This window comes from Rhinolophus ferrumequinum, chromosome 23, assembly GCF_004115265.2.
Source record: "Rhinolophus ferrumequinum isolate MPI-CBG mRhiFer1 chromosome 23, mRhiFer1_v1.p, whole genome shotgun sequence".
In the NCBI taxonomy this organism is placed as follows: Eukaryota; Metazoa; Chordata; class Mammalia; order Chiroptera; family Rhinolophidae; genus Rhinolophus; species Rhinolophus ferrumequinum.
The window spans coordinates 11,230,030-11,249,618 of NC_046306.1; the positions used below are offsets into that span (position 1 = coordinate 11,230,030).

A 19,589-nucleotide genomic window follows, 5' to 3' on the forward strand; every position below is an offset into this window, starting at 1 on the left:
TGGCTTGTGGCTATATGATGCTGGTACCTGTCCTTTTTAAAAACTTGATTTTAATCGAGGAACCATTATATACCATAAAATTCATAGATTTTACATGTACAGAGGGTGCCAAAAAAATGTATACTCATTTTTAAGAAAGGAAAAAACTGTATTAAAATTGTAATACTCAATATATACCGATAATAAAAGATGAATACAAGTCATGTACATCCATTTTTTGGGCACCCCCAGTATATTCTATGTATTTGACATACATGTAACCACAATCCCAAATAAGATCTGGAACATTTTCACCACCCTCTTATATTCTCACTTTCCCCTTTTCAGTAAATCAGTCCTCCTCAAAGGTTCTGCTGTTCTATTTCTGTCACTATAGATTAGTTTGCGTATTCTAGAATTTCATATAAGTGGAGTCAGAGAAATTGCACTGTTTTGAGTTGGGCTACTTTAATGCAGTGTGATATTTTGGGGGTTCATCCATGTTTGTGTGTGCTAGTTAGTGGTTAGTTTCCTTTCTATTGTTGAGTATTTATTTTTTAAATTTTATCAACATACAATGTATTTATCCATTCACCTTGTTGTTGATGGACATTTGTGTTGTCTTCAGCTGTTATAAATTAAGCCAGAGTGAACATTTCTTGTACAAGTCTTGTGTGTGGACATGTGTTTTCATTTCTCTTGGGTAAATACCTAGGAGTGGTATTGCTGGATCATTGAATAGGTTTATATTTAACTTTATGAGATTTTTTACCAAACTATTTTGCAAAGTGGTTGTTTCATTTTACACTCCTACACTGTACAGAAAGTCTTTAGTTGTTCCACATCCTTGCCAACACTTATTATTATCTGTCTTTTTAGCCATTCTTGAAGGTATGAAATATATCATAGTGGTCTTAATTTATCTTTCTCTAGTGACTAATGGTATTGAGTACCTTTCTATGTGCTTATTAGTCATTTGTGTCTTTTTTTTAAATTAAATACTTTTTCATATCTTTTGCTCATTGAAAAAATTGGGTTGTTTGGGGCGGCCAGATGGCTCAGTTGGTTAGAGCATAAGCTTTGAACAACAGGGTTGCCAGTTTGATTCCCACATGGGTCAGTGAGCTGCGCCCTCCACAACTAGATCGAAGGACAACAACTTGGAGCTGATGGGCCCTGGAGAAATGCATTGTTCCCCAATATTCCTCAATTAAAAAAGAAATGTAAAAAAAAATTGGGTTGCTTGTGTTGTATTATTGAGTTGTAGGTGATCTTTATATTCTTTTTTTTTTTTTTTTGAATTGGGCAATATTGGGGAACCAGTGTGTTTCTCCAGGGCCCATCAGCTCCAAGTCGTTGTCCTTCAATCTAGTTGTGGAGGGCTCAGTTCAGCTCCAAGTCCAGTTGCCGTTTTTTTCAATCTTTAGTTGCAGGGGGTGCAGCCCACCGTCTCTTGCCGGGAATTGAACCGGCAACCAAGAGCTCGCTCTCTAACCAACTGAGCTATCCGGCTGCCCTGAGATCTTCATATTCTTGATAAAATGTTGTCAGTTGTGTTTTCATGAATTGAGAGGATTGAGTGTTCTGAACAGAGTGGAGGAGGATGTCCATTAAATTCTCCATTGCCCCAACTTCCCCCACAATCCTCTCTGTCTACATTCTGGCCCGTAGATGTTTCTGTGTTCTGCTCAATCCTGTTCCTCTTGTCCCCTGCTTTACCTCTTTGTTTTGATGACTTTTTCTGATCATTCAGTCCTAGCTTCTCAGTCTTCTAAGGAGCTTTCCCTTGTGACCCAGGCCATATTATGTGCTCTTGTAAGGGACTGTCATCGTTCCTGTACATGCCCGTGACTGGACTTGTCACACTTTCTGGATGGCACTGTTTTTGAGTTGCTGACCAGGTTGTAAGCTCTTGAAGGGCAGACATCATGTTTTGTTCCCTGCATACCCTTGGGGCTAGCTAGCATAGACTTTTGGCAAATGTTTAAGAAAGATGTGCGAATGGATGGATGTTTGCTTAAAGCATACGTTTTGCATTATTAACTCAATAGCAGGGCTGGAGGTGCAGAGGGGAGCGAGTCCCTAGGCATTGAGAATTTGTGTCAATATTCTCAACCTAAACATATAGAAGGGCCCATGAGATCATATAAACAAGTGAATGAGGTCTGGTGGGAGAAAAATACCAGCACAAGCCTGGATAGCCACTGGCTCTGGGAAGAGTTGGAGATTGTGGAGAACAGGGAACTCCTACCTGGTCTGGAAGGGGTCACCTCTGGATGCTCCATGGTTTGTTGGATACAGGGGTACCAGATCTTCGGAGTTTTTAAGGCAAGCCAGACATCTAGGTATTTATGTGTATGAAATTTTTTGTGAACAAATGTACTATTCCTGAAAATACAGTAATCTTCGAAGGAAACATGGCTTTCTGACCATCTTGGTTTCGGGTTGAGTGCAAAGGTTAGGGATTTATTTAGTTAGGTCTGGGGTCAGATTTTCAACTTGTTAGCTAAGTGGTCTCATGTAAATGATGCCTCCTAAGCCTTGGCTTACTCATTGATGAAACAGGACATTCATATCTGCTTCCTAATAGGCTTCCTGAGGAGTTAACAAGAAAATGTATTTTGAAGCACCACGCACACCAGAGCTCCTCAGTTAAATGTCTTCTTTCCCCCTTGTTCTTCGTGGGTTGGAGTCTGGGGACAATTGGTAGAGTTTGGGCTGCTTTCCACTAACTTGAGCCTTTAGAATGTAAAACCATCTTTCAAATATTAATCCATGAATTGTAGGGAAACCCCACAAATTGCTCAGTTGCAGGAAAGATGACATTAAGGCACCAAAGATTGGTTGCTATTCATGGGAGAAGTCATGTGATTTGAACTGGTATGAGAAGCCAGAATTTTCTGGTTTTTAGCCTTTCAGAGTTTAATGATCGGGGAAAGCAAGTTAAAAGGTTGTTAGTGGAAGTATAATCCCAAGGCTGAGTGTTACAGTGTTTCCATCTGAATTAATCCTATTTTCTTATTCCCTTAGGAAATCACAAATTGACGCAAATAGCAAAAGTAGTCATCAAAATCTGTGAGCATGAGGTATGTGATTCCCACTGTTGTGTTTTAAATGCACCCAGAGTGAGGGTTGGGTTGGCTGAAGTTCCATTTGCAGAATCTCCCTGTGGGTAGCTAGAGTGGTTTTGGAATTCGTTGAGGCACAGACAGCGCCCCCTCTCTTAAAGTAAAAGTAAAAGCAGTAGAGGATCCCTAGTATGTTATAGAGCACCCTTCCCTTAGCCATGATCTAAGGGAGATGGAAATGACCGTTTAATTTTTAGCTTTGAGTTATGGTCAAGCATTGGGCACCCTGAGTTTTCTTTGGTTGCATAGATAGAGTTCATAATTTCTTCACTCCACAATCTGTGGCAATGAGTTAGGTCCTTTTCAGTCTTCTTGTAGACGATGTTTGTTTGGGCTTTGACATTTGGGAAAAGTCCTGACTCTCAGAAAGTGGCCCAGGTATCCTGGAGAGTCTGTCCATGTCACAAATACCCATAGGATTGATGGTGTGGATGAAATGAACCTCCTGGGCTGTGTGCCCTGAGGCTGGTGGCAGAAATGTTGTGAGGAAGGCTGTCTTCATTAGATCCCCATTGTAAGAGTTAAAAAAAAAAAACTGGCCCTCAACCTGTCTGTGTGCTTTCGGTCATTCGTAAAGAAAACATTTTGATATTGTAGGATATGTCCCATGTCTACATATTTACATAGAGGTTTATAATCTACATTTTTCACTTAGATTGAATGTTTTCCTAGGTAATTAAATACACGGGAAGAAAAGAATTTTTCATGGCTCTTCTGATGATTTCCTTAGTATGTGTTAGAAATGTACCTATCAGCTTCAAGGCTGTAAAAATGGCAATGGCTTGAGGTAGATGTTTCCTGGTTGTCTTTTTGGGAAAGCTGTAGCAACTTGATGCAACAGTCTGGAATAATGGATGAGTGTGGTGGTTTCTTCTGTGTCCTTTCTCATACTGGAAGTTCTAATTTAAAAAAATGTATGTATATTACACAGGAATATACTCCCTCCCCACAGCCCCCAGTGTTTTCAGTAAAAACAGTGGCTTCTCACTGTGATTTTGGTTTGCATTTCTTTCATGCCAGGTTATCATGGACTATTTTTGATATGTTCATTGGCGATTTGGAGTGTTGTGTGGGTGCGTCGTTCAGTTGTTTCCTCTTTGGGGATTCATTTGTTTCCCTGGATTTGGGAGCCGAAGCCTAGGCTTTTAATTGGTGGGGGCCCTGAGGTGGAATTTATTGAACCCAGATACTCTCTGTTTGGCAGTTTTAAATCTATCTCTTGGCCGCCCTGCTGTTTTGTGGGCTTCAAGGCCTGGGCTCTCCTGGTCCTCACGTTACCGCTTTGTACTACCCAGTACTTTTAGAATAGAAGTAGACTGAGTCGAAAGAGGTAATATATTCTACCATTCATTCTTCAATTATAATTAGAAATTATAAAATTATGAATGAATCATTGAGCCCCTGCGATGTATTTGGCCCCTTGCAAAATGCAGGAGATAAAAATTAAGTCTGGTGGTGATGGGAAGATAAAGGCAACTACCAGGGAAATCGTGCAGTGCCTGGGCCTTGGAGCTGGACTGCCTGGGTTCAAATCCTGGCCCTGCCACTTGATCGCAGAGAGACCTTGGGCAGGTGACTTGACTTCTTGGGGGCCTCGTTTTCTTTCTTTTATTTGGGGGCGGGGGATACACATCTATTTTTATTCATGGAAAATAAACAGTAACCTTGGAGGTGATAGGTTGCATTTCTTCTTACTTTTTCAATCTCGAGGTGGCCTCTTCTTTATGTCCTTCTCGGTTTCTTCCTCCGTGAAATAGTTGAGTCTGAATTCAGCTCCAAGAAGGGAGCTTCTGGGGTCCTTGGCTCGAAGTCATGATGCTACTCTAGGGGAATGTACTTTCTCAGGAGGGAGGACAGTCAGTTACAGAATTTTCAGATTGTTGGCAGTGGATGTAAAATAGGGCAGCATAGTATTAATGAACTGCTCTGGATGGTATGAGCGAAGACACGTAGAAATTGAGCACAGCACGTGGAGGCCCGAGTGGCTGGAAGGCATTGCGGAGCTCAGACGGGGGGCTGGTGAGGCCCGATCCCACATGACCTTGAAGGAACCCATCAGGTGTTTAGGGTTCATTGTTCGTTTCTCAACCTTGGCACTACTGACATTTGAGGCTAAAGAATTCTGTGGTGTGGGGACTGTCCTGTACGGCATCGATCCCTGGCACTACTGTTCCCCCCATCCCGAGTTGTGATAAACCAAAAATAGCTCCAGACATTGCCAGACGTTGCTGGAGGGGCTAAACCACTGGTATAAGGGGAGGGACAGGAGCAGATTTCTGTTTGTCGAAGTTGGCTCTGGCTGCGGTGTCTGTGTGGACGTGAAGCCTGGTGGAAGCTGGGAGACGCGGTCGAGAGAGGGATGATGGCTGCTTCAGCTTGGTGGCAATGTTGGGGTTGGGGGGAGGTAGTTCCCCACTGTGCGACTCGGTTTAGCTAACCTCCCCTGCCATGGGCATCATGCAGTTCTTGAAGGCCTAGAAATTAAGGCCCCTGGGAGGACACTTTCTAACATATTTTTGCTTTCCAGATGAATGAAATCGAAGTTTGTCCAGAGTGTTATTTAGCTGCTTGCCAAAAACGAGATAACTGGTTTTGTGAGCCTTGTGTAAGTTGGATTTCCTTTCCTTACTTCCTTTTCTGAACTTTATGCTGGGATGCCTACCCAAGAAAGCTTTCTCCAGGTGGCTCATGTGACTAAACTTCGGATGAAAGTTTTTAAATAATTGGTTTTACTGATAAATTATGGCAGAGTGAAAGGAATGTAGGTAGGATAAACCTCTTCGGCTGTAAGCTCATGTGTCAGAGGTAGCATCATGATAACTGGGTTTCTTAGCCGGGGCCGACCACAGAACTCAGCATAGAAGGGAGTTCATCAGCGGGAGGGGCCATTTCCCAAAGTCATGCAGTTAATCACCTGGGTGTTGAATGATTGTGTGTCACTAACAAATCTATGTTAAGAGGTTTAGAAATACCTCCGTGGTCTCTCCAAACATGGTTGGGGTGGGAGGTCAGGGGAGAAAAATCACCCTGGTTTTCCCCATGGGTATGTATTTTCCAAACTGGTGTTCTATGGAGAGAAATACAATTTTGGGGTGGGCTGGTGGTGGTGGTGGAGATTACTGGGGGGCAAGACCGGGCAAGTAAAGTTGAGAAGGAAAGCATGGTGTAGGTCTCTTCCTGTCTTTGGAGGTTAACACTGGAATAGTTAAGGCTTTGAATAGCCCTCGATGGAGAATAAAGTTGGCTATTACTGTCCAGTATGCGAGATACAATGTGCATTTAATCCTCCAGCTTAACAGAGGGTGTAGCTATTACTCTGTGTTGCATAGAAAGGTAGAATCTCTTGCTCACGGCCACCCAGGTAATAGCAGCACAACCAGGATTCAGGCGCAGTTTTGTCAGTGTCCAGTTCTTGGTTTCACCATTGGACCCCATTCCCACCTTTGCCCAGGCTTCCTGGTGACATACCTTCTAGGGAACACCACGCAGGGAGACCTACTTGAAACTGTTCTCTTTCAGTTTGTTGCCTGTATCACCTCTACCTTGCTTTATCCTCACACACCAAGCTTTATGTGTGTACCTTGCTGTTAAATCCATATAAACTCTGGATTTTGTTTTTCTTTTCCTAGAGCAATCCACATCCTTTGGTCTGGGCAAAACTGAAGGGGTTTCCATTCTGGCCTGCAAAAGCTCTGAGGGATAAAGACGGGCAGGTTGATGCCCGTTTCTTTGGACAACACGACAGGTGGGAGTTAAAAACAGGATGCAAACGTGTAGCTTTCACTGAATCTTTGATACTGTCAGTGGGTCCCACCAGCGGAGGGTGGTGACTATTTTGTTTATTGTCATATTACCAACCAGTGCTCTTGTAGTTTAAAAATACTTTCTTGTGCTATGTTAAGCTTGATAATGCGTGGGCTTCAGGTGTTTCAGGTATGTTAGAAAAGAATCTTGCTTTTCTGGTTTTGTTGATGAAATCAGCAGCCGGTAGAAAGCGTTCAGACCCGATGAAAGTGATTCCTTCAACTGCCCCGGAACCCATGGCGGGCATCTGGGGGTGTGGGGGTGGGACAGTCCTGGAGCTGGGGCGTTGGCCGTCTGCGGGGACGCTGTGTGGTGGCTGCCAGGCGGTCGAGAAACTACTGTACAACTTCCTGTGGAAGCAAAGTAGAATGTCAGAAGAACATAATGGATGGAGAAGAGAAAACCTGTGGGATGGTCATGAGTTTATTGTAAAAAGAAATTGTGCATTAACATCAGGAACAAGGAAAACCATGTTGAGTGGCCCAGGTTGGTTTACAGAGAATGAAAAGAATGAAGTGCAGTTTAGAAAGGGCCCTTCCCATGTGCCGTCAAAAGTATGCATGTGTTTTATTTACAACGTTCCTCCTCAAACAGCTCCACGAGATTCCTGAATTGCCAGTTGCATCTGAAATTGCCCTGGAACTGCTGATGGCTGCGAACTTCCTAGATAGTCAAATAAAGTAAATTATAATAAACTGTTCACTTTTTTCAGTATGAAAAAAAAAGAGACCAGCCTCGGAATAGATTCCATGCCTATTTTAAAAGTGCTGCTGTTTCTTGTTTTGATTTTTCTGGAGTAAATTAAACTGCCATGCAAATTGCTTTTCCAAATAATGCTCTCAGGGATCAGAAGTATTTTCCCAGATTGCCAGGAAACAAATCTCCCCTCTCAATGTGCTGGGTAGGTCCCTCCTGTTCTTTCTCTCTGAAGCTGAAATGGGAAATTTTAAGGGGTTGCTGTTCTGACAGGTGTGGGCCCTCCTCCGTCCCAGCCTCTCTCCCCTCCCCTTCGATCACAGCGAAGTGAGTGATTCCTTCGTGAATCGTTCCATTGGTTAGCAGTTCCCTTCTGAGTGAAGCCCTCTGTGAGTTTGAGAACAACAGGTAGACCGAAACGAGCAGCAGTTAATATCTTAGTTCTCTTTAGAAAGTTAATTTACGATTCAGTGAGGCTAAGGCCCTTTTGAAGCCCTTGCAAGCAGTTTGGAAAAGTGTGTGAGTGTGTAGGGGAGAATATTTAAAAGACATACTCTAGATACTGGACACAACCACAGAAGATCCAGAAAACACGTTTATAATTTTACACACCACCGGAATCTGAACTATTGCTCCCTCGGTTACATTTTGCTTGTGTTCTTGCAAATCAAAGAAAAGAGTGAATTCCAAAGTCATCTGCCAAATCATTTACTAGGAATCCAGGCTATCGCTGGTGTCAGGAGGCAAAATGGAAATTAGCTGAGATGGTCATGGGTTTGATCGGAAGTATTACCCTTGATTTGATTTTGACCGTTTTTTGTTGAAACTCTTTTAAATATTCATTTGTTTGTTCATTCAAAGAAATATTGTATTTGGTGCCTGCTATAGGCTGTGTGCTTGATGCTGGGGTTACAGGAGCGGGCAGGCGGGCACTGTCTCTGCCTGGAAGGCTGATGCCCTGGTGGAGAAGACAGATAATACACAAGTAAATAGGCGGGTACAGTGATCTTAGATCAGGAGGTCGGGGTAGGGAGGTGAGTGAGGACCTAGGTAGAGGCACCAGAGAGCACGGTCTCGGGCACGGAAGGGCCAAGGCTCTTTGTACTCAGAAAAAGGCAGAGTCCAGTGTGGTTTGAACAGGATGAGGGAGGAGAGGGTGATAAGAGATGGGGTGAGGTTGGGCAGGGCGCGGGTCACACGAGCTATTATCAGGAGTCTGGCTTTTATTTGCAGAGCACGAGGAATTGGTGGCAGGTGTACATCTTCCTGCCTCTTCATTAGAGCATGGCCAGTGTTAACCATCTTGATGATTTGGGGTTCTTTGTATTTTACTGAATAACAGGTTAGAGAGACTTAGGATATAGGTGTGTGGGGAAAGCAGTGCTTGCCCTTAGGTACCAAATGTTCCCAGACCCTTAGCGTCTTTGATTCTGCTGTCTCAGCTGTGCCCACTCTGCATGGACCTTTTACTCCTACTTGACAGCCATTGAAGGTGGCTTAGGGGGCATGGGCTTTGCTGGCTTTGTTTCCAGAGGCTATTTTCTCTGACTTGCAGGTGTAGGTTGGTTCTGGGTGCGAGCTATCAATGGAAGCTGGGCCCTTGTGTGAAAAAGACAGCAGCACAAGTCTGATGCCCATGAGGTTTCCCTTACCCCCCCTTTGATGTCTTCTGTCCCCTTGCAGGGAATGTGCTGAGCTGTTGGCCTCATAGGTGAGGGATGTACATTGGGCAAGTTGTCACGGACACCTCACAGTGCTGGAATAACAATATGTTGGCATTGTAGGAATGCTTCAGTCGGCCAAAGCTGCAAGTCACGGACAGCGGTGGGGAAATGGGGCCGGTTTGTTGACGGCCTGCTCTGGGTCAGACCCAGGAACATGCCATTGAGATGAAAGGGAGGCTGTAAGAGGTGTAACATGCTGTCCCTTTTGCATGGAACTTGCCTTGGGGTTGTACAGCCAAAATGTGAGCCTGGACAGGTGTAAGTGCAATAGGTCGAAACATCAGAATAATAAATACCACAGACTATTACGTGTTCATGGTCAGGTGAAATACTAGAGAGAAACTGGGGAGGCTTTTGCACAAATGAAGGCCTGTTCTGAAGTCTCGTCACATGCCTTTTGTCCTTTAAAAGATTTTACTTTTATTTTTGGTCTTATTTCACACACACACGCGCGCGCACACACACACACACACACACTATTATATAATATATAGAAACTATTTTATTAAATGGCTGTAAAACTATAAAAGCAATAGTGGGCATTACCTGAGAGCTGACTATGCATGTGGCATAGCACTGTGCCACTAAGTGCTTTATTTGTAGAAGCTGCTTTTATCCCCATTTTACTGATGAGAAAACTGAGGCCCAGCATTGGGAAGTACAGTAGCTCAGCTGTGTGACTCTGGCCTCATGACATTGGCCACGCCCCCCACCCCCCCAAAAAACAGGCTTTACATTGTTAAGCAGATCTAATTTCTCTTTAAGTATTCCTGGGCCTGCTTAAAGGAAAAGAAACACTTTCCTGAAATCCCTTGCCAAACACCTTCATTGAAGGCACTTGAGAACCTGGGAGGAAATAGTTAAGGCCTGGATCCCAGGCAAAAGTGTGGGGGAAGCCTAGTCACTGGCTGATCAGCTCCTGGTGGCTCTGGGACCGGCCTAGGTGCCTTTTCTTTGCTCCCCTTGGCACCCCTCCAGGTTGGGCCTCATCCTCCATTTTGTTGATGACAGCTGAGGCTGGCTCAGGAAAAGGGCATCACTTGCCCGTGGGCAGCCCTGGGGATCCTCACTGCTCCTCAGATCTCTCCTGTCCAGTCCAGACTTGCCCACCCAGTTGTAACCTGCGGGCCTCTCGATCCATTCTCACCCGCAGGGCATTTGTCCACAGAATGACAGCGGTGAGTTGGAATGGAGATGAGAAGCTGGTCGGTTCCAGCACCTGAGAGAGCAGATATATGGGAGGTTTTCATTTGTTCAGTTTTCCTTTGTGTCATGATCTAGTAACACCTGAGCGTTGCAAGCAGCCAGCCTATGCCCTGAATTCAGCCCCATGCATGTGCTTTATTCTTCCCGGGTCATTTTTTCTTTTAAAAATAGGAACAGGATACCAACTGTTAAAGTTTGGGTTAAATAGGAGCAGTAAATCGTTGTTCTTTAAACCGTTGGGAGACTTGGCAGTGTTGGGTCCAGAATCCTATGTGGACATTCTGGGAGCACCTGAGTATATGGTGCTTGCGGTAGGCTGGCCGTGAGTTGAATTCCACCCCTTAATCTACTGCGCTCCCTGTTAACTTGATACTGGGCTTGAGTTTATGGTGTGTGAAGTCCAAAAGGCCTCCTTGCAGAAGCTCACTCCCGCCAGATTCCCAGCTGCAAACCGGATTGAGGCTGGGTATCAAATGTGACAAAGGGACATGTTGGATGTTCCTGTAGTAGCTGTGTCTTCCCCAGAGCATGGGAGTGGTGTTCCCATCTCCTGTCCGTTGTCACTCGGGTCACTTCATTCCAGAGAAGCAGCTCATGTTCTCATGAAGTCTCTGCAGAGCACACTGGGATGTGGGGTGTTGAAGGGAGAAGTAGGGAACCTGCCTGGAATGGGAGACGGGGGTAGGGCACAAACCTGGAGGCCAAGGGACTGTGTTTTCGTTGTTTGCCGTATGAATTCTCTCACATTCAAAAACCATGCACCTTCTTTTAGGGTCATGGTTTTCCAACGTTTCCTCCTAGTCCCATGGAGAACACCAATTTTGAAAGAGAAAAGTTTTTATGTTTGAGGGCAGAAGAGTGATATTTGGGGAATAATTTTCTCTTGGGAGGTGTAGTCTAGGATGCAGTGACTTTTCTTATTCTCTACCAAACCAAAGCCAAAGGGGATTTATTGTGTTTTAATGGATTAAAATGATTAAGTCTATTGAGCCTTTTAATGTTTCAGCTAAGTTTGTTGTCGTGTTCCGTCCTGATGACAGACCATGGTTGTTAAGTGGATAATTTCTGAACCATTCCAGCCAAGTCATTTTTTAAAACTTGGAATATGTATGTAAGCATCTTGGCAGGCATACTTGGCTAATTTGGTTTGCATTTAAGGAAAAAACAATTATGGAAACAAATATCCGTTGACGGATGAAGGGACAAGGGATATGTATGTATACACAGTGGCCTACTATTCTGCCTTAAAAAGTCTGTGAATGAAGCTTGAGGATATTATGCGAAGTCAGATAAGCCAGTCATGGACACATACTGCATGGTTCCATTTACATGAGGCATCTAAAAATAGGCAAATGCATAGAAACAGGGTGGAATGGTGGTTGTCAGGGGCTCAGGAGGGCAAATGGGGAATTGGTAATCGACAGGCAGAAAGTTTTCAGTTGAACAGGGTGAATACGCTCTAGAGACCTGCTTGTACCTACCTTCCCCAATAATGTATTGTACATTTGACCATTTGTTGAGAGGGTAGAACTCATGTGAAAGTGCCCTTAACCACAATAAAATAAATTAAAAAGAGAACTTAAAAAAAAAAAAAGAATCCTAGAAATGACCGACGTCGACTGAAACTCTTCTTTCTCTTTGGCACTCCTAGGGCCTGGGTTCCAATAAATAATTGCTACCTCATGTCTAAAGAAATTCCTTTTTCTGTGAAAAAGACTAAAAGCATCTTCAACAGTGCAATGCAGGAGATGGAGGTTTACGTGGAGAACATCCGCAGGAAGTTTGGGGTTTTTAATTACTCTCCCTTCAGGACACCCTACACGCCCAACAGCCAGTACCAAATGCTGCTCGACCCCACCAACCCCAGTGCTGGCGCCGCCAAGGTAGACAAGCAGGAGAAGGTCAAGCTCAACTTCGACATGACAGCGTCTCCCAAGATCCTGATGAGCAAGCCCATGCTGAGTGGGGGCACAGGCCGCAGGATCTCCTTGTCGGATATGCCGCGCTCCCCCATGAGTACAAACTCTTCCGTGCACACGGGCTCCGACGTGGAGCAGGACCCAGAGAAGAAAGCCATGTCGAGCCACCTTAGCGCCAGCGAGGAGTCCATGGACTTTCTGGACAAGAGCACAGGTCAGCCCCTGGCCCGAGAGGGTGGGGGAGGCCCCAGGGACACGGGGTGGGATGGGGTGGAGTGTCCCTTGGGCCACACCTGGCGGGCCCAAGCTGGCCAGTGTCACAGACTCAAAGGGAGCTGCATGGGGTTTCTTTCCAGGGGAGCAAATTTTAAATTTTAAATGAGTAACCCAATGGAATTCTTGCTGTTAGGGACCAAAAAAAGAAAAAAAAGACAAAATCGTTCCCATCAGGTCATCTTGGAGGTCCTTCTTAGAAGTGGGCAGAGATGGCTAGAAATCCTTCAGAGTTCAGTTCAAATGCCTCTTAGATTGAGCACAACAACTTCTTAACAAATTCTTTCTTAAGAATTTTAATTGAAACATTCTTTTTCTATCCAAACCATGCATTCACATCATTCAACACTCAAATGTCAGAGAAACATGCAAATAAATAATACTCTGTCCCCTGAGCTGTCCCACTCCAGTCCTTAAAAGTCACCCTGCTTAATAGTTGTGTTGCATTTTGGAGACTTGCTATAGAATGGTTAAGAATAAATAGGGTGTTTATCTCAAAATCCAGCCCTGCCGCTCCTAACTATGTGGCTTTAAGCAAAGTACCTAACTTCTTATGGCTTAATGTCCTCATCTGTAACTTGACAATAGTAATAGGACCTGCCTCATAGGTTCTGGTAAGGATTAAATGAATAAATACACACAGAGGGCTTAGAACGGTGTCTGGAAAGGTAAGGGCTACAAAAATGTCGGCAGCTATATTATTTCATATGGTTGTTGCCAATCAGATGCCTGTATGCGTTCAGAGAGGTGATGCAAATGAGGGATGCTGGCCGAAAAGTCACGAGGACTTGAATTCTTTCTACCCAGACATAATTTGGTCGCCTGTTAAATACTTAGAACTTTATTAATACTTCCATAAGGAAATGGATTTAGTTTCATTTGTCTTGAAACATGGCCTTCTCTGTTCTTTGTTTTTCTATCTTTGAGAGACATGGGCACGGAGACGCTTCCACACTAAGCATGATAGTAAAGGCAGCCAACCTTTACTATCAGGCTCTGGGCTGGGGAGACAGTTGAGGGGACGGGGATATGTGCACCCGGAGGCACACGCCCCATCTCAAGGGTTTCAGCCCATGGTTGCCATGCAGGAAAACTCATAGTTTTCAGATCTTAACATTCTTCCAGAGACCTGGGAAATTGGCATTTATTACACAGAAGTTTTTAATGTAAAATCTCTAATTATTAATGTCAACTCAAAATGTCTTAAAAGGGTCCGGCCAAGATGGTGGAGTAGAATGTTGGAAAAAAGAAAAGTCTTAACATTTTCCAGAAGGAATAAAACACATCTACAGGTTGGACCACTAGTGTTTGACTTCTGGCCAAAAGCATTAACCTCAGATAGCTTTTCAGACTCCCTCTCTCCCCCACTCTCCTTCCTTTACATAAGAGCTCTTGAAGGAGCAGGCATCTGTTCTTCAAGAGACCACAGAAGTCCCCAGAAGATAAAATCATAAGGTCTGAGTCAGTTGTGAACTTGATTGCCCCCATTTTGGTTGTGTTGTTTCTTGTTTCTGGTTGGTTGGTTATGTTCAAGTATTGCTTGTAGCTGTGCCCAAAATAGCGATGGGTAGAGGAGTTAAGTACCAATAGCTTTTCTTCATTCAAAATAAAGACTGTCATCTCTTTCTCCAGTTGTGATCACAGCCATGTGGTCCTAGGAATTCAGAGTTGAGTTTGAGAGCTTTGTTCTATGATGTAATTTGTGTTGACATAGTTTCAGAAAAAACTTCCCTTTTGCTCTCTAGATGTTGACCAGAGTCCTTTCGACCATGATTCCATCTAAGCCAAGTTAACTCAACATCGTACATAATCACACAGACTCCTCAGCCTGTTAGTTCCCCCATAGAGAGCACGCTTTTGAGAAAGTGTTTTAACCTTGGCAGCAATCCCGTGAAGTCTGTTGCCTGAACTTTCATTGCCGTGACTTTTGCCATAATCTGGTACCACTTATTTTATTTCATTCTTAATTTTGAATCTGCCATTTGGCTTCATCCTAAAGCTAAACAAAATGTATAAACTCATGTGTTTAAATTGCTTGTTGTAGTTTTTCCTAAAATACATGAAATTAATATGTAACGTAAAATAAAACATTTTGGTCTGCGAACCAAAATGGTTCCCCTGTACCATATTTCAGAAAACATAGTTTTACAGGATTGCATTTAGCTTTTCTCTTCCCTTGGGAGGTACAGAGGTTGAAATGACATCAGAAGTTCTGACAAAGTGGTGAGTTTAGTAGATGTGCCACTTCAGTAGACTTTTAAGTCCTTTTCCCAAAATATAATCCTCTTGCTAGTATGTGCTTCGGCCAGTTTGCTAAACATGAATCAGACAGCCAAGGACAGGAAGAGAAAGTGATAATTCAAAATTGTCTTAATCTTACAAATTGTCTTTTTTTCTGTAAGGTGCCAGATAGTAAATATTCTAGGCTTTGTGGGTCTCTGTCACAATGTGGAACTTTTCAACATTGTCATTGTGTTACCAAAATAGCCCTAGGCAGTTTGTGGCTGTGACACTGAAAATTGAATTTCATGTAATTTGTCTGTTTCACGAACTGCTAATCCGTAATTTTTTTTCAACCATTAAAAAAATGGTAAAATACCCTTCTTAGCTTGCAGTCCATACAAGAACAGGTGGTATGCTAGATTTGGCCCATGGGTGGGTTTGCCAGCCTCTTACAGACTGAGGAGAAATTTTTCAGGGAGCAATTTGAGGTCTCTGTGGAGCGCATAGGGAAGTGCCCAAGTTCCCACTGCTAGATCCTGAGAGCCTGAATCTAGACCTTTCTTTTCACTGCACCCAACTGCCCTCTGCTGTTTTAAGCGATAATAGCATTTAGTGAAAAGGGAAGTGGAATATCTATTGAAATGTCTCCAGAATCAAGATTATAATTGAGACAAGATGATGATTTATCCAGAATTGTGTAAAAAAAGATTGTCTGTCATAGGATAGAAAAACCATATTAGTTACAGCAATAAAAAATCTGTAGCCAGCAACAGAAAACTACAAATTGAAATAAGTAAATTATTAAATAAAACTTTCCTGGGAGTTTAGAAAACCTTCTTTTGTTTGGGATGGGGTAAGGGAGGTTGAGGAGCTTAGAATCCTGTCTGTAATCCTTCGAACTGGATTTAGCTTTCAGAGAAGCACTTTGCTCAGCCAGAAGCCTTTCACTCGTGGTGTTCTGGAATCTTGTAGACTTAATGGTCAGAGTGGTTTATATTCTCAGTGATTTTTCTGCTTTCCCCTTTATCTAGACCTCCTGGCCACAATTGACGCCTTTGCTAATATTTGCCTGTGGGATTCCAATTTAAGTCATTAATACATATTAGGGTAAGAGTCCTGGAGCCTGGCTCTCACCACCCTCTGAGCTAATGGTCCTTTGGCCTTACAGCTCCATATGGCTTACTGCTTAGGGAGAAGGGAAAATATTTTCATATATGTACTCCTTTTTTATTGTGAAATCAATACGTGTTTATCATAATTGTTATGTACAAAGACTAAAGTCACAGACATTCCCACCGCCAACAGCCAGCCCTTAGATACTGTTTCCAGGACTTGTTCCATGGTGGTCTGTTTATAAGTCACACCAGTATTATTAGGTTGAAAACTCAGATATTACAGAGATCAGGCCTGCATGGAAATGAACGAGGCTCGGAAGTGGTAAGGGACTGGGGTTGAACTAAAGCAGAAATACGGTCTTTATCATGACCGGTGACATACATGACTGTGCTTGTGTGTGTGTGTGTGTGTGTGTGTGTGTGTGTGTGTGTGTAACACTTCCCGAAGCAGTACTTATTCTTCTGATATGTGGCGCTCTGAGCTAGAGAAGTGTGCCTGTCCTGAAGGGTACTAGGAGCCTTTCTTCCTCCTGGTTGTAGCCAAATGGGAATGTGGGCTCAGTGTTGCCCGATTTCTGGTTGTTCCAGAGAAGTCTCAAATATTTTTTTTAAATGCAGACTACCGCGACTTGAACATATTGGCTTAAATAAAAAAAACACAAAAAACCCAAAACTATACGCCAGATCAAATGGATCTGTGAACTACTGGGTTCAGGGGTCATCTGTCTGTAATGTCTTGTATAGAGTGTTTAGAATTTTTTTGTTTTGAACTTGACCTTGTGTTCTGAATACCTTTCCACGTTAGTCAATAACCTTTCCACACAGCATTTCTATCCCGTCATAGACTGTCCAGTGACGCTCTGCTGGGGAGCTCACCTGTGCCTGCCACCAAGACTTGTGCAAGACACAGCCCTTTGGACATTTAGGTTGTTTCCAAGGTTTTCTAAGTAGAGGAAATGGAGCACGAATCAGTATCTCCTCCACCCGCACCCCACGGAGAGGGCTGGGGCGCGAGGGAGGGAAGGGACTTTTTTTCTAATTTAATTCTAAGACTCCTGTTTCATGTAGTTCGAACGACATTTAGCACAGCATAGGATTTTGTAAATGTAGATAATAAACGATGTGTTTTTAGCTCCCACTCGTGAATGGCACATCAAAGTATAAAATCTGATTAAATTCTTAGTGACTTCAAAGGCCGTCATTCTTTCTTTGGGCAAGATTTATGGCTTAATAAAAGGATTGGCATCCATTTCAAAGCTTAATTGAAATGAGCATTTCCCAATGTCTTTTTGCTTTTGAAAATGTTTAGAGTGATTTAAAACAGGGCTACTCAGTCTCAGCATTATTGACATTTTGGGTTGGGTGACTCTTTCCTGGGGGCCGTCCTGTGTATTGTGGGGTGTTTAACGGCATCCATGACCTCATCCCACTAAATGCTAATAGTACATCCTGCCCACAATTATGACAGCCCAAAGTGTCTCCAGACATTGCCATGTGGTCCCTGGGGGGCATACTCACCCCTCCAGTAGCCACTGAGAACCCCTAATTGAATGTACCTTGCTTTTGAGTTTTAGCTCTGACAAAATTCTGATTGCTTACCATTTATCTTTGAAGCTCTTCAATATTTACATTTAAGTTGTATCTTTTTTTCTTGAACATAAAATACTTTTCAATTTTTAAAAGTTATTAATTTTTGTTCAGGTATAGTTGATTTTCAGTATTATTTTATATTAGTTTCAGGTGTACAGCATAGTGGTGAGACATTTATGTAATTTATGCAGTGATCCCCTGGGTTAGTCTAGTACCTACTTGGTACTATACATAATTGTCAATATTAGAGAATAAATAGCGTATAATTCTACTCTAAGAAGTGACAACTGTTAAGAATTGGCGGTTCCTTCTCTTTACATTTTGTAATGTATATAATCACATTGATAACAATACATTTTTTTGTGGTAGTAGGATCATACTAAGCTTTTTGCTTCTTTCAACTTAGCAATGTGTCTTTGATATCTTTCTATGTTAGTGCATACAGTTCTAACTGTCAATAGAATATAGATTGTACAGGAGTATGACAAAAATGATGGGGGCATGACTGAATTTTGGGAAGTATTTCTCAGGGAAGAAATCTGGTTTTATGATATATAATATGAATGGAAGTATTTTAAACAGATACACTGGTTTGTTTGTTTTCTTCACGTAAACTATATCTATGTATTATGTAAATGTGTACATATGTAAAACGTGTATGTATGTGTGTATACACACACACACACACATACACACACACTATTTCCATGCTAATTTTCTAACCTCCAGTACTGTAGGCATTTTGGCTGGCCTAGTCTTTTACATGTTTCTCTAGATGGCCATTTACAAAGCCAGAATAAAAATTTTCAAGTACATAGCCATTGAACCTCACTGGAATCATACAATTACAGAATTCTCCCTTGATTTACATTTTTCTAGTTAACAAATTTATTTTTGCACCTGCTTTAAAGATTCCCCCCAACAAAACCACAGTAAAACATTTTTTTTAAATTTTGTTATTTTTTTTAAGGAGGGCACAGCTCACAGTGGCCCATGTGGGGATCGAACTGGCAACCTTGGCACTACGCTCTAACCAACTGAGCTAACCAGCCACCCCCAGTAAAACTATTTTTAAAAGGGCAAAACGGCCCATAATTTTTAAATGCTTATAGATGACTGAAAAAGAAAAATGATGGAAGTACTACATGCGTATGGTTAAAATTAAAGCAAAACAAAAGAAAACACCAGCAATATTAGAGCAGTATATACAAAAGTAGAAAATAAAAGGTAAGGGTTTTTTTTTTAACTCCCACATTTTGACCTGTAGTTTTTCTGTAAAGTATCCCGCTACTAACAATTTATGGAATGCGCTTCTAGAAAAAAATGTATACATTCATTTAAAGCTGTGCATATACTTTTAAAAAACATTATACATATGGGGGCATTTTTATATGCACTTGATTTTTACCCTTCTCCTTTTTCCTACAAACTTTTGTGCGGACCATTCCTTGCCAGATCATACACATCTGTGGCACTGTTTTTAAGGTTTGTATGGTTATTTATTTAACCAACCTCTAATTAATCGCCATTTAGAAGCCATCTCCTGTTCCTTGGCCCTTAGAAATACTGTTGCGTTGCACCTTCTTGTGCATATACTATTAGGTTGGACAAAAGTAATTGCGGTTTTTGCAGTTATTTTCAACCTTTAAACCGCAATTACTTTGGCACCAACCTAATATATTGTGGGGCCCTTGACACGTACATCTCTAAGGTGAATTCCTAACAGTGGAAATTTTGGGTCCATGTGATTTACATCAGTGTTTTTTTTTTGTTGTTGTTAAAACTTTTATTTATTTTAACGGTGTTTTTCCATGGGTATATCTAATATATAGATATACCCATCAGCTCCAAGTCAAGTAGTTGCTTCAATCTAGTTGTGGAGGGAGCAGCTCACAGTGGCCCAGGTGGGGATCGAACCCGCAGCCTTGTTGT

General features: G+C 42.5%; 1 protein-coding gene across 28 annotated transcripts in view; it reads left to right on the forward strand.

Moving 5' to 3' along the window:
- Positions 1-19,589, forward strand: part of ZMYND8 (zinc finger MYND-type containing 8) — a 121,750-nt gene that overhangs the window by 57,423 nt on the left and 44,738 nt on the right. For all 28 annotated transcript variants that reach the window (XM_033094351.1, XM_033094349.1, XM_033094354.1 and 25 more), the window contains 4 exons: positions 3,010-3,065; positions 5,635-5,712; positions 6,737-6,852; positions 12,189-12,670. In XM_033094351.1, coding sequence (XP_032950242.1) covers positions 3,010-3,065; positions 5,635-5,712; positions 6,737-6,852; positions 12,189-12,670 — 732 coding nt within the window. The remainder of the gene's footprint in view (positions 1-3,009; positions 3,066-5,634; positions 5,713-6,736; positions 6,853-12,188; positions 12,671-19,589) is intronic.